At 43.4% G+C, this 15,592-nt stretch overlaps 1 protein-coding gene across 2 annotated transcripts in view; it reads right to left on the bottom strand.

The window, feature by feature from the left end:
- The window catches only part of FAM120B (family with sequence similarity 120 member B), a 1,542,581-nt gene that overhangs the window by 212,902 nt on the left and 1,314,087 nt on the right, over window positions 1-15,592 (bottom strand). For both annotated transcript variants that reach the window (XM_069606906.1, XM_069606905.1), the window contains exon 8: window positions 4,870-4,972. In XM_069606906.1, the coding sequence (XP_069463007.1) occupies window positions 4,870-4,972 (103 nt within the window). The remainder of the gene's footprint in view (window positions 1-4,869; window positions 4,973-15,592) is intronic.

Below are 15,592 nucleotides of genomic sequence, written 5' to 3'. Positions count from 1 at the left end.
GGGACCACTCTGAAATACTTTCCAAACCTTTTTTTTCCCCTGCAGCCGAGATTTTCTTATTGATTGATTTAGCAAGATGCCATACGTCAAATTGATGTTTAATATGTGGGAACTGCTCTCTCATTGTCTTGGCAATTGAAACGTGTCTGTCCGTGGCTATGAGGTCGATGTGCATTCCCCTCGATTGTAGATATTCCACAGATTTTATAAATCCTAGTTTCTCCATGGCCACTGAGGATGTACATTGTGTTACCTGCACAACCACCAAACTCACAATTTTCTTACTATCCATGTCCGGAAAGTGGTAGGTGCAGTACTTGGCAGAAATTCCAGGGCTGTCGCACTGTCCATCGCCGGCTAGCCTGAATCGTTTGCCTTCGAATGTACATGCTACAGACAATTGTTCAATTTTCCAAGCATCACTAATGGCCGGAAACAGATAATCATGTTGGTATTTGTAGTACTGCGTTTTTTAATTGAAATGGAGTCCCACAAACTGAAAGAAAGACTCTAACTTTCTAAAACTGAACCCACTAAAAAGTGATGCAGCTGCACACAGTAGATTGCCTGCTGGCAGTTTCCCCAGCATCGGTTGAGCAGACCATGAGAACGTATGATTTAATCTACAGGCGGCATTTATTTTGACGTTACTGCCTTTTTTTTGACGAGTGACATGAATCAATGGCTTCCCACATACTTTCCCTCTAACGGAATGCCCACATTTCAGCATACTTATAATAATATTCATCAAACAACTGTCGAATACTATGCATTTGTCCTCTTTCATTAGACTGTCATCCGGCGTCAAAGTTGTTTCGGCCTGTGACGTTGAGGACATATCACTTGAAAGAAATATCGCTGCTATCAAGTTCTGATGCGTCGGTGAATGCTGCTGCTGGTTCATTCTCTGTCATTTCAACATCTGCTACTTCAACATTGATAGGAGAACACAACAATATCGACAGCTTTTTTGGTGGCAATTATTTGGCGGGTGTAGATTGTGTGAATTGATCTGCGACTACTTCAGAGCTATCTTCAATACATCCAGTATCCTGTTGTTGTGGTGGTGCGGTCGCACTGTAGCAATGGTCCAATACAACTTTGCTGGATTCTCCGGACACATTCATTTCATGTTCTGGCCATTGGACATGGGCATCTCGAGTCTCAACACGCCGCGTCTGAATTAATAGTTCCTCCATAGTGTAAATGGTCTGGCAAGCAACATCTCTCATTTGCTTCACTGTCTGTGTATGTATAGTTCGGACACCCACAGGTAACTAGAGGATAGATTGGAAAAGGGATGGTCAGTTTAAACACAAGATAAAGTATAGTACAAGTGACTGGAAAAAAACATAAAATAGTCCGCAGCACAAATAAATTTCTAAAGTTATGAACTGTTTGTAACTAACCTTATTTTTGTTTCTTTTCTTTGCAACTTTTTTGACTCGACCTTCAACATCTGCACGTTGTAGGTCCAATTCGTTTCCGCATCTCTTCCCTTCCTGTTGCGCTGCAGCGACTATATTTTCTGTATCCGCATAGACAGCACGGAATGAGGCTCCATTGACTCCCTGAAACATAGTACTTTCATTACTATGTATCAAAATATTGTTAGCATAAAACACACGTGAGGACGAACACACAGGTACATCTCAATATCCAAACACGATTTAAACAAGTATTCAAGCTCTGATGACCTAGTTCGATGGAGCTGTCAGTATCCATACCTCTGGCTCTGCATGGACTGCCACGAATGATTGTATTGAAGAGGATGCATCAGCAACTCCCTTTCAAAACAGGTATATCCTTCCCTACTGCTACTGCCACCAGTTTCAGACCCCGGCAGACGGCTTCTTCAACCGCCAGCTGCAGCTTCTTGTCAACAACTGCACCACTTTGACAATCTTATGGGATGATCGCCAAGGGCCCATATGCCCTTACGCAGTACTAGCGGCTAGAAGCAACATATCAACCTTTACGCTGGCCTAGTGCCTACTTGATGGAACAGCCTTGCGGTTCACTGTGCGACCAAAGTGCTTCTTTTAACAAAAACCAACACCCTGTGTACCATAAAGGAACAGCGTGTGACTCACGATAAAATGGCACAGTTTTTGCGGATAGAGATAAAAGAAAATAAATGGCATTCCGAGTTAATATGGCAATTGCTGAATATTCTATAAACATTTAATGTCAAATAAATGTACTTTACCAAATGTACCGTGTTGCTGTTTGATTTTAAAGTACAGTTTCATATTCCGAATTGTGGCGCGCTGTGTTGTGAGTTGATCTGTGTTGGTTTCTGGGTTCTGTGTGAAGTCGCGTAGAAGACGACTGGGCGCGTTTGCCTACGCAGCACAGAAACGTCACAGAGAGAGGCAGGGAATACGAATGTTTTGATAATGTCAGGCTCAGGGGTGGGGGATATGATTTAGTGCCGCAAAAGCAGGTCAGCCAGGGCGATGCGGCAAGTGATAGGATTATCACAAAATGGTAGCTCCCTGATACCTGGTTTCACGTGCGTTTAATGGATGAAAACTCGGGTAAGATCCATAGGAAATTTTTCTAAAATCGAGCGACTTACGCTTAAAAACACATGGCCGACCCGTAGGGGCAATACATTTTTTTTACCGAACCATTCCTCTAAGGACCAGGCACCGCCCCTTTCTCTCTATGTTACGTTAAAGATTTAAGCTCTGGCTGAAAAACAGATTTACTTCTTCCACTTGCAGTAGTGCATGTCCCTGCAGCGGCATAATCATCATGGACATTTTGCACACGTGGTGGTCCGGAGCGGCCTGGGTCGTGGCGTGCCCTGTGCTTTGTTAAGGAGCTTGGGGGGACCGCACAGAATGGCTCTCAGGGGAGCTGCCACATTTTGTGCTACGCCACTGGGCACCAATTGGTCCGACAAAGGGGTAGTGTGCAGTGCGCGCCTTGAAGGCTGCCAGTGAGTCCCCGGGTGAGAAGCAACTCGTGTGTGTTTTCAATTTTAAATAACTGTGATGTGTTCAATTTATGTGTGCAGCAGTGATATTACATTGACTGGTGTTTTTTAAAAAAAAAAATTAAAGTCCTCTGGCACCCAGTATTCCGCTTACATTCTAAAATGGGGAGATCTTGGGCATATTGAGAGAAACTTTCCCAGGTATTATACTCCAGCAAAGATGACATTATCAGGTGCACTCCCCTCTGGGCACGCAGACCAGGTTAATAGGTTTCTTCTATCGTAGTGGTAGCTGAATCACATATACATTTATAACCAGGGAATTTTGTTGATACTAAATTCTGGTCAATGATTTAATTTGTAGGCCTTGCTCGTGCAGCATTATTGCCCTGGTTAAACAGCAACGCACGACACCCCAGGTCAGTGCTTTTCTGGCTTGTTTAACACAGCAATGTCACAGATAACACATACTTATGTGTCCATTGATCTATAGATGTTTCATACACCAGCAGAAGCCTGCGATACAGATTTCGGTTCACCTGTTAGAAATAATGCATTATGTATGATAGACCCCACATCGAATCTGGAAAATGGTGTTCCCCAAATGTGTAACCGTGGACAAATCATGCCTCCCTCTGTGCCTCGGTTCATATAACTGGCTGAAATGAGAGCCCCTAGAAACACGGGTACTAAATGCATCTACAAAATCTGAAGGTCATTTGCCATCACTTCCTGTGATGTCACTTGTGGGTGGGGTCACATTTCATCACTTCCTGTGATGTCATCCAGGGGTCACGGGTCATGTGATGTCACTTCGCATTTTGGTGAAATGACGACCCTGGGATAGATGCATGCATATTTCACATGTGGATTGCACAAAGGTAGAGAGAGTGCCCTGAATATTCACATTTGCCACAATTTAAGTTATAGATTTTCAAAAAGCAGTGTCAGCTTTGAGGAAAAGATTTCTTGCCAGATATCTGCAGAAGAAAAATAGCTCCAGGCAGGATACACATTATCACTTCTTAACTGCAGATATTGCTCTATTTAGTGTAAACACACAGCAATCTTTGACATGCTAATTGTATTTTTTTGTTTGTTTGTGGTTCATGCCTGGAAAAAGGTGTACACCCAGCTCAAGAGAGCCTCGCAGTGTACAAGCTGCACAATCAGGCAATAGAAAAACAAGATTTCTTCACATCTTCGTGAACCCAGTCTATTAGTTCCTGGGGTGGCAATGCACATGTTTTTTGTTTTATTCTACATACTTCATTTAATGCACACCCTGGATTTAGGAAAAAATCTGCAAACGCTTGATCTGCAGTTGGAAAAAATTCTACTGACTGCCTAAAACAACGATTTTCCTTATGAAATGTTAAGAATGGCTCAAAATAGCGCAATGTTGTTGCTTGTGTGCTGCAACACAATGTCAAGGCTTTTCACGAGGTTGCATGATATGGCGTCAACTTGAGTTGGCTTTGCAACACGCAAGCTACTTAACCTTAATTGTTTGTGTTAATTTTAAACATTATTAAATTAATATTTTTACCAATATATGGATTCCAAATTGTTGTATGCTGGGTGATACATCTGCTGCTCATGACCCAGAATTATAAAAGAAAATGAGCTTTTTAGGTGCTGCTGTACCCAACCAAGTAAAAGACAATCTATCCCAATGTGCCAACTGAGTTAACAGTCAAAATTAGAATCCCTGGCTCAGAACTACTAGTGCTACTAAATTGAACTTTGATGTCCTAGGTTCATAGTGGACAAAATGCTTCTGCATTCCTTTTTATGCACAGAATCAAAATGGTGCAATGTGACATTCATATACATTATGCACTGTGAAGTAACACAAGATTCTTACAGGATGAAGGGGATACCATCTCTGACTCAAATGTACTGTGAGATGAACAGTTACTGACCTTGTCCACTATCTCGACGATTGCTTTGAATGGTCCTCTTCTTGGCTGCACAAGCATTACATATCAAAGACTTGAGATTCCGGAACTGGGCAAGCAAGGTCTCCTGAAAAGGAACACAAGGTTGACAATTTACAATGGCAGAATCCATTTCCGATGTCCTGAATTTGAAAGAAGGAAATGCTAAACATTTAATTCCCTTAAACAACAGTCTGGAGTGATGTGTGGGGATCCCAGCCCATTGAAAACCCTCCTTAGATCTCTTCACATGTGGAGAGAAAATAGTAAGAGGTGGGCATCACTTAATGCATACCTCACCATTTGATATATTTCTCACTTTTATTTGGGGAACTCCAGAAAATCCCTGTGGCACAATGTGGGTTAAATACAAGTAGCATAAACACCCACCTAAGATAACCTCCCAGGTAATGGGTGCACCGCAGTAATGATGACATACATTTAATTTAGAATATTTATGTAAATATTTCGCTCGTGTATGCTTTTTTTATTTTTATTTATGTGCGCATGGTTTAACAAGAGACTGTGCACATTTATTTTATAAACCAAAAACACAATCATCAATAACATCATATGCAATTAACATCCTAATTAATTACATAACCATATTATACAAAAACTAATTAAACCCTTACAATTATACATTCAGAAATGTAGATTTTAAAGTTAATCTATACATCTCAAAGCAGCCAGACTCGGGGAAACATGTCTTCCAGTTAAAATATCCTTACAGAACTGATCTTGGTTATACAACCTAAAATGGCATAAAAATGTGTTAAAATGTTTGAATCGAATTGATGAAGTGGACGGACATTGTGATATAAGGTGTTACAAGGTTTCAACCATGGCCTCATCTTTACAGTATCTACACACGATCGAGTCCCATTCCTGCCCCTTTGACTTCTTTAGTGGCCGAAAGATTTAAAAAGAATCTTTAAAAAAAGTCCTCCATTTAGGAAACGGGAACTTCTTGATATAAGATTCACACTCCAACAGGGGCTTCTCACTGCATAAAATATTTTGATATAAGTCATAGTTCATGCTTATCTCTTTTGTCCTATGCCAATACCACTCCCAGATAGCTTTTTTATTTTGACATTTCAAAGGTCTCCACTGATCGCTCCACACTCTTCATTAGTGATTTACATACAACGACCCAGCTCGATAAGCATTAGGAAGAATTATTTAACTTACAGAATAATTCATTCTCTTGTGGAATCATGATTTTTCTCAAGGCCAGTGTTTTCCACTTTAACGGTGCCCTCATAGATAATAAACCAAGCTCTTGACGAATAATAGATATTGGTACACAGTTTGGAACACCCAAAACCTTCTGCCAGATTGAACCTTCAAAGACTTGCCAATCACGCTTGAAATGAAAGGAGGAGATGTCGGTATTGCATAGTAGAGCAGGTGTTACTTTACCTCTGAAATAGGTAATTACAGGTAGCAAGGAATATTTGCCAAACCTGTTCTTAATTCTTTTCATTTGGGCTGTAAACAAATCATATTTCCTTTTTATACAATGAAAATGTTCTTTCTTGTTCGAATGATTATAAATTGTGAAGGCCAAATACCTATACTGATTAAACAACTCCAGAGTCTCCCTCTTGATTTTCCAAATAAAATTCCATTCCTTCTTCAGATTCCCACAGTACATAATCTTAGATTTTTGAACATTGATTTCTAGGTCATGCTCTTCCATAAATTGATTCAGGGCATCTAAAGAGCACTGGAGCCCTACCGGGCGTTTGGTCAAAACTGACCAAATCGCCCGCATAGGCCAAATAATGTAGGGGCAGTGAACCTAGATGAAGCGTTAAGCAATAGCCACCCACAACCAATCACCCAGATCAGAAAAGTAAAGATTAAAAAAGTGCAGGAGCCAACACACATCCTTGCCAAACCCCTCTGCTTGTAGGTATTGGCTTAGACATAGAGCCCTGACCGTTCAACCTCACTTGCACTTGGAATTGAGATGGAAGGCTACCAAGAGTTGCAGCACGTTTTCAGGAATCTGCCATTGTCTGAGTTTATTCCAGAGGGTAACCCTATTTATTCTGTAAAAGGACGAGGAAAGATCAACAAATGACATATTAAGATATCTCTTCTCTCGTCTCATAGATTTAATTATCAGACAAAGTAGCAATCTATTTAACTGTGTCCCCAGACCCCACCTAAACCCTGCTTGGTTCATATCATATCTGGCAGCACTTCTGTCCAGTCATTTAGGGCTTGTAAAACAATTGAAGAGAAAATGTTACGACTCGCATCGAGGAAGGCTATGGGTCAATAGTTGTTGGGAACAGCTCTATCTCCTTGTTTGAAGATGGGAACTAGGTAAGCGGTTTGACTCTGGAATATGTCTGAGGTCCAAAACATTCCTAAACAGAATTTCTAAATTTTCAGCCCATACGGTGGGGTTGGCCTTTAATACAGAATTGGGCAAGCCATCCAGGCCCATTGTCCTAGATGACTTTGCTGCCCTAATAAGTCAGGCCTCTAGATAAGGTGCATACTAGGCCTTTTACGCATGAACATCTTGGAAATACGATAGCTTTATTATTTTCCTGCGTACATTTAGACACAGGTTTAGAGCAGAGGGCAGTGCAAAGGTCAGGTTACTTGACAGAAACCAGAAGGCTGCTTTTGATTTTTATCTACATGGATGTAATTGCAAGCCACCTCTGAAACAGAAAGTATTTCTCTGAAGTCTTTCAAAAAAAGAAACTGCAGACTGTGATAAAAGGAATGGTTTCTTTCCATTCAGCTTCCGCTTTGTTGTGTGTATATGCTCATGGAGCAAACAGAAGCACTGTGCATATTTACTTTCCTATAATTTTAGGATTGTATAATTAATAAGATGGAAAACTAAGTTCCAATTGAGAATAAATATTTTGGAACAAATTATGCTTTTTTTTCAGTGAAAGCAAACTAGTATTGCACAATAGTTTTTTTCAGAGTTCTGGTACTGTATGCATAATCATGCAGAGGCACATACTTTTTACACTTATAATTCAATTTACACTCTAATTATAAAAACAGTGTGTAAAAAGAGGACTATGCACAGTCCAGTTTACATGTATTCAACCTTGCAGTCAATGGGGTGCATTACTATAAATGGTCAGTGGCAGCAGAGTCTTTGCTCAAGGGTGAGTGATTGGTGTAATGACAATCACGGGTGGCAAAGCCTCTCATATCTTCAAGACTACAATTAAAACATACACCTGACTCTCGAGGAAGTGCAAGCTCTGTTCAAAAACAAACAAATTAAAGTTTCATTGTTAATTGGAATAGAAACTCTGCAAAACCTGTCCTTGTGATAATCCAGATAGTCAACTTTATGTAGCGCTGTATAAATGGTTTGTCCAACATCTAGGCAGACCAGGGAGCTAACAACGGGCCCCGTTGTTAGCTCCCTCCCCATTCCAATTGAGCCCTATGGGGGCTCGAATGGGAATGGGGATGAACCGGGTCCGGGTTCCTCGAATGAGGAATTACTGGGTCATCCAAGGTTGGAATGGCCCGGTAACTCCTCATTTGAGGAACCCGGACCCGGTACCTGGTAAGGAGGTAACCATGCTGCAAATTGCGGCATGGTTTCATCCAACCTCGTAATGACCCCCGTAGAATTTAGCATGGAGTCCTTGCCTCCCTGCACTGTTGTATCATAACATTGGCATACCATTAGGTAGTAATAGCTCCAGGAAATTAGGACTTTCGTTAAACATCAAAAGACAATTCTGCTATCGAACCTCAAAACACACAATACAATTCATGTTTGCTAGGTTTTTGTGTTTTCAACATTTAAATAATATACAGGAGTGATCAAATGGCCAGACTTTACAGAAATAATGAAAGGTGTATTCTGTCAAAATGCAGAAAGCTGCCGCATAGTAATGATTTCCATACAGTTTTTGCATACATCGGCTGGAACTCACTTGTACCACCAATCCCCTGCCCCCACTTTGGCGTCTGGGGAAAACATAGTTGGCAGGTGTTCTATCCACACTGACTCTGGCATTGGGTTTATCTGCCTATAATTCTGGGCCCCCGGGTCCTCGTTCATCATTTTCCAGAAGGTACTTGAATCTCAACCACATAGAATTATTAACATCTTTGCTCCATCTAACTAGATAAGTCTCTTATTCTGTCCCTTCTGCTAATTTGTAAACCCTTGCTTCCGTTTGAACTTTTTTCCCATATACCAGGCAACAACTATCTCTTTTTAAGGGCTTGCAGTTGTTTTCTCAGATCTCTTTTTCTCTCCTGAATAGCTCCATCAAAAACCTTTTTTTCTCCCATACTGTCCCGTAAAACCAAATGTTTTCATTCCCCATTAGTTCTTAACTTCATAAAATAAGCACATTTTGGGGCTGATACAAGCTCCATGATATTGCGCTGGCTTAAGGAGTCCAAACTATTTTCCAATTCCCTGTTAAATTTATGAATAACCCCTGGCCTCCTTATTAATGACGTGCCTGAGTTGTTAAGACACATATTAATTGCAGGGATGATGTCTCCCGCCGGGTATTTCAAAAGAAAGGTAGTACCTAGGAGAGAGTGATCACTGTTTCTAGTTTTAAAAATATGAAACCCTTTGCACACATCAAGCATAGCTTGAGAAGGGAAAACATTATCAATAGTCGATAAAGCAACAGAAGAACTCCAGTTTTCCCCCCCAACACCTTCCCCACAGCATAATAATAGTTTGGACAGTGCAATCCCAACAGTTTCGTCAGATTCCTCCATCTGGTAGCCTTCAATCTTACTAGAACCACTTTTTGATATACACCCCTGTAGAATTTCCCCCACAATAGCAGTTGAATTCCCCTGCAATGATCACTGAGCCACCACTGCCCATACTAAACAAATCTTGTAAAAGGTTGGCCACACATTCTACTAAATCCTGGTCATATAATACAAGGTGATTCCAATAGATGTTAATTAACAATAACTCCTTAATCAGAAAAAAACATCCTCTCGGTATTGCTATCACAATGGTCAAAATCCCAGGGTGAGAGCACAGTAGCTGCCTGCTAGACCAGCCTGGATCATTCCTAATGGTGGTTACTACGCCTCCAGAGGGTCTCCCTCTAGCACCCTGCACAGCGGGATGCAGAAAAGCTCCATAGCCGTCTAACAGGGGCGACTCTGTGAGCCACACCTCCTGAAGGTTTATTACATGACACTCCCTCAATAGATCCATATCTTCCCCTGCACTCAGGAGGTGGCTGAAACCTCTGGTGTTCCAGGATGAAAAATACACAATTGGATCATATGCCCTCTTCAGTGCAGTCTTTCTTAAAAAAGGCGGCGAGCCACAGCCAATCCGGCTCCTGGTTAATTTTTTTAATCACGTCTTCCTCCCAGAAAACAGATCTAGATGCCTTAGTTTCCGGTGACAGACTGCAACCTACTTTTCTCAGTGAAGCCCATTGACAATTGTCAGACCTACTAGGCCAGGATCACTTAAACAGGTCATAACCCATTATCAACAGGGCTTCAACCTACGACAGCAAAAGATCATAAATACCTTTTGATTTTATATATCCCCCTCTGCTGATCAGGAAAATCCACCAGCACAATGTCAATGCTTCTTAGTGGAGGAATGTGAGCAAAGATATTCAGCACATGAGCTCTATTAAGAAGGATATTTTGCTTTGATATTAACATTAATTCTAACCCAAAGAAGCCATACACACCCTCTTGGTCCATAGGACAGAGCTAAGTTGTGCACTGTAAGGGTGGCTCATGTGCCCTTCCCAACAGCATTGTCCAGATCGAGAAGTCTTCAGTCGGGATCGGAGACACTCGAACAACTCGATTCTCAAGGGAGTACTCGGGTCTCCTTTCACAGATGAAAGGGAGACTCACCCCCCCGACCCCCCTGAGATCGCAGCCTGCAGAAAGAGCAACAACTGCCAGGCCACGGCTTAGGTGAAAAGGCAGGAGTGGGCAGCAGAGCTGAGAAGAAGGAAAAAACAGATACAAGACTATCAATACCTCTTTGAGATCCAACCAGTGCACTTGTGTAAGCCTGAGACAACCCCACTCTTACGTGCTGTGCTCTGATGCAAGAGGTGAACTTACTTGCACATAACTCCAGCCAGCAAAGGGTTAAAGATCAAGGAGTAGATGGAGACGGTGAAGACCCAGGCCAGGTGTTTACAGGATCTTTTAGCACAGGGCAGCTTCCCTAACCCGGCCGGCACAAGGGTGCAATCTAAATGGAGGGATAAAGTCACCAGTGTTCCAAAAGAAAGTTCCAAATGCGCAGTTCTCAGCCCACAAGGTCCATTGAAGTAGTCCCAGTAGCAAAGTTCCAAAGAGGAAAGTCACTCCACAAATCCACAATATGGAAGCAGAAAAATCCTTCTAGTAACAGCAGAGCAACCCAAAAGAACAGAACGCTGTTCAAGGTCGTGGAAACTGATGCAGTGTAGAGCCAGAGGAAATCCACTATGCGTTAGCCTAGGTCCATGGGGAGCCAGATAATCAGGACAGAAGGGTTTGAGCGCCGGACAGAGAACATGGCCAAGACGTGTTGCAGAAGTCGGAGACAGAATGCCAAGTCAGGTAACCAGGTAAGCAGTCCCAAGACAGGTAGCGCCGTAGACAGATTGAGGGACAAAGTCACGAAGCAATACCTATGTCGGAATCCGGGTCAAAACGGAATCCTGAAGCAGAAATGCAATGAATCAAGGAACAGAGAATCAACCATACCGTAACAGAAACACAATGGTTTAGGAGCAATAGCGTGGGGTTCAAGGAAGCATTAATGCTGACTTTCTGATGACGCTCTGGAACGCACAGGCTGCATGTCACGTGATCCGGAGGCGCTAGGAATTATGGGGATTGAAGTATGTTGCAGGCATCGAGGCGTTCTGTGCATTAGGCACCACGGTAGGCGCCACTGCCTATGAAAGGCAGTATTCCAGAAACGACCAGTACCTGAGGGTTAAGGGGATATGACAGTACAACCCCGCAAAAATCCCCATCCCCAGGAAGGAGCGCAACTGGCTGGCATGGAAAGCGTCCTATCCTCCGAGAGGTATCCTTTCCAATCAACTAGATAATAGCGAATCACCCTGGTGATACGAGTGTCCAAGATTGCTTGTACTTCAAATTCCTCTTCCCCACGTACAGTGACGGGAGTGGGCACAGTAGGGAGTCTGGTGCCCGTAACGTAAGGACTCATCAAGGAGACATGAAAAATGGGGAGAATCCGCCAATAAGAGGGGACTGCCAAACGGAAGGCAACTGCATTAATACGTTTGGTGATGAGGGAGGGCCCGAAATAACGCCGAAGCAGTTTGCGTTTTCCAGGAATACATAGGTGTTTGGTGGATAACCACGCCTTATCACCAGGTTGATAGTCTGGAGCCGGAGAACTGTGCTCATCAGCCTGTCTTTTAGTGTGTCCTTGGGCTGTTCACAGATGTTGAGCCACGGCCGTACGAATGGAAGTAAGGGATCATATTGCTGCATTAGCGGCTGAAACCAGCACCGGAGTAGGCAGAATGGGAGGCAGGATTTGGGGAAGGTTCACCATACAGGGCATAAAAAAGGTGAACAATCCACGGAAGAGTGATAAGAATTGTTGTATGCAAACTCTACCGCCCCCCCAAGAACGAAAGCCAATTTGTCTGATACCGAAGACAAAGGTATTAGAGGTATTGTTCCATGGGTGCGTTAGCTCTTTCAGTCTGGCCATCGGTCTGCGGGTGATAGGAGCAAGAAAAGCGAGCATCAATACTCAAGGACTTGGTTAAGGCCAACCAGAAACGAGAGGTGAACTGTGAATCCTGATCAAAAACGGACATTAGCGAAAAACACGTGGGCAAACCGGAGGCAGTAGGTATCCCTTGACAGGGAACAACGCCTGCCATTTTGGTAAAGGCCTCCACCACTACAAGAATAGCAGTCATACACTGTACTTGTGGCCTCTCAACCACGAAATCAAGTGAGACCATGTGCCAAGGCTCGTGCTACGTCCTGTTTCATGTGAGGCCACCAGCCCCACATATGTAGAGGATCAAGGGTTTGCATTGGCCTGGATGGGTGGAAAAACAAGCATCATGAGACCACTCGAGTGCCAGAAGTCGGGATCGAGTGTCTGGGATATACAGAAGACCTTGTACGTAGGGAAAACCAGAAATCAGATGAGCTTTCAATGTAGTGACGTCAACGGGATGGCCTCGAACCCAGCGCCGGATTCTGTCTAATAAAGTAGACTAGGTCGTGCACACACAAATCACTGAACCCTTAGATAGAATGGGCGTATCAGGAGGGGTCTTGTCAAAGTCAGCCCAAATCCGAGACAAAGCATCAGTCCTGCCATGCAGCGGGCCTGGTCGGTAGGTAACCACAAAATTTAACAACGCAAAAAACAGATGCCAACGGATCTGCCGGTAATTGGTGCATTTGGCATGTGATAGAGTCTGTAGATTATGATGGTCAGAATACACTGTTACCGGCTACCTACCGCCTAGTAGATGGTGTCTCCACTCAAACACAGCTCTTATGTCCAAGAGTTCACTCTCCATGTTATAGTTCCTTTCTGAGGGAGACAAAGTTCTTGAATAGAAGGCCACTGCTTTTACTCTTATTATTTTTATTTTCCTTATGGGCAGGACCCGAGGCCCTAGGTTCCGGCATACCTGCCTGCTCCTGGGAAGAAAGAACTTGTAGTCTTAAATTTTCAGAAACTTCCTGGAGCCATTATTCCCCTTAGATATGGGATTTTTCATATTTTTAGACTTCTTCACCAACTGATTGACACCCCTCGGGAGGGGTGGGGGAGCAGAAGCCTCATCTCCATACCCAGACCTGGCACTCTCATTGGGCCTCCCGTTTGCATTTGGAGAGGTTGTTATACCTACCATTTCCTGTGGGGGGGCTACCTTGCTGAGTGGTTGACGGCGACCTGCTAAGCTGTATACAGCCCGATGGTACCACCACAACACTTTCATTATCCAGCATAGGGGCTGCTATCTGAGAAGACACAACTGGACTGTCTCTGGATTTAAAAATAACTGAAGGCAGGTTGGACGCATTCCCCGTTCTTAAATTGTTAGGTTGATAATCCTGGTAATCCACCATTCCTCTGCCTTGAGCAGTTATAAATCCTTCTATAAAGCTCATTTTTGAGCTCAAAGTGTACAACGGTGATTTCATTTCCTTCACATCCATACTAATATTTTCATACACCTTAAAAAGTGAGTTCACAATAAAGTTCACGGTAGCGGGACTGGTACCCTGATCCATCCTTGATGGATTTGTATGGGACAAAAGGTTAGAAGAAATCCCTGCGTCAGTGCAGGGAGAGTCAAGAGGCCAATCAAAGGCCTGCTCCCCCCTACATCCAGGGGAAGGTGTGAGGCTCCCTTAGAGACAGACTGCAATGGGCAGCTAGAGGATTCTTGAATATAAAAGCTAAAACCAAACAATTCTGGAGATTTTTCCAAAGTGGTCCTCCTCCTCAGCCGAAGTATAGCAAAGCTTCCTCCCTACCTTCACCCCTGAAGCTTGATTTGTGTCATGGCTCCAAAGATAAGCACACTTATTTTACAAGTTCTTGGGAGACAACTGGGGCTAAAATGGAAACATCAGAAATCAAATCTGTTCTCGGTATTGTCCCCAAAACTTGGAGGGAGAAATGTTTTTGTAATCCAGCCACATCCAATGTCACACCGAGCCCCACCTCTGGCCTTCTGGTTCAGGGGCTTGTTCCAAAGGTTTGTGAAAGTAACTTGTAATTTTATTGGAAGCACCTCCTTCTGAAAGAACAGAGAACAACTTACTATGGCTTGAGCGTGACAGTTTTGTTACTCGCACACCGGGTTGCGACCCGGCCATGGCTCCCGTCACACTCCGATCAGTTTTTTTCAAGGCAGCATGCTCCGGAGCTCATGACATGCCATAGACAGCAAGTGGCACTTACCGGTTCCATGGAGATTACCCTCTCTCCGAGGGTGACTGCAATAAGAAAACTTCCATGAGTCATACTAAAACGACTTCAATGAGAGCACTCCCGTGATTCAAGGTATTACCGCACGCACAGCTCTAAAGACCCTAAAAGAGGACCTGCAGTCACTGAGCATGATCACCTGAATAATAAAGGCAGGAATAACGGTTGAGCGAGGCAAAGTGGACCTGAGAATCGGATCACACAAAAGGGGAAGCAGTTATGTGCAACTCGCTGTTCTAGAGACCAAATACAGCCCGCACCTTACCCCTTAATCATCAACCGGGACAAACTTGCACTCCCACAAACCCCAACCCCTCCAGAGGGGCGCGGGGGAAGGGAAAGACAGGAAAGTCACCAGGAGCAGCAAGAAGCAGTCACGCCAAGGATTAAACCACCGAGTACCACCGAACAACTGGTCAGTCAAGGCACGCGATTGCCAACCACTATCTGTACTGCACACTGCTCACTCACTCACTCTGCCAGCCCAGGAACCACGAGGAAAGAACCTTGCGACGTCCTAACATCCTCATCACATCTCACCAAGTCTAATACTCAGACTGTCAAGCCTCATCAACTATTGGCCGCTTCAGACAGCTCCACATATGGGACTGTTCCCCAATGCTATATGGAATTCAAGTAAGAACGTGACCCGTTGGCAACATTACATCTGCCTTCTTTGGATTTTAACTAGATATATAGGTACATTAAAAACAATGCAAGAAAACTGTATTTGAC

Source organism: Ambystoma mexicanum, chromosome 4p, assembly GCF_040938575.1.
Source record: "Ambystoma mexicanum isolate Mex_15411 chromosome 4p, UKY_AmexF1_1, whole genome shotgun sequence".
Taxonomy (NCBI): Eukaryota; Metazoa; Chordata; class Amphibia; order Caudata; family Ambystomatidae; genus Ambystoma; species Ambystoma mexicanum.
The sequence above is the reverse complement of the archived record's forward strand: the minus strand, read 5'-3'. Positions and strand labels throughout refer to the sequence as shown.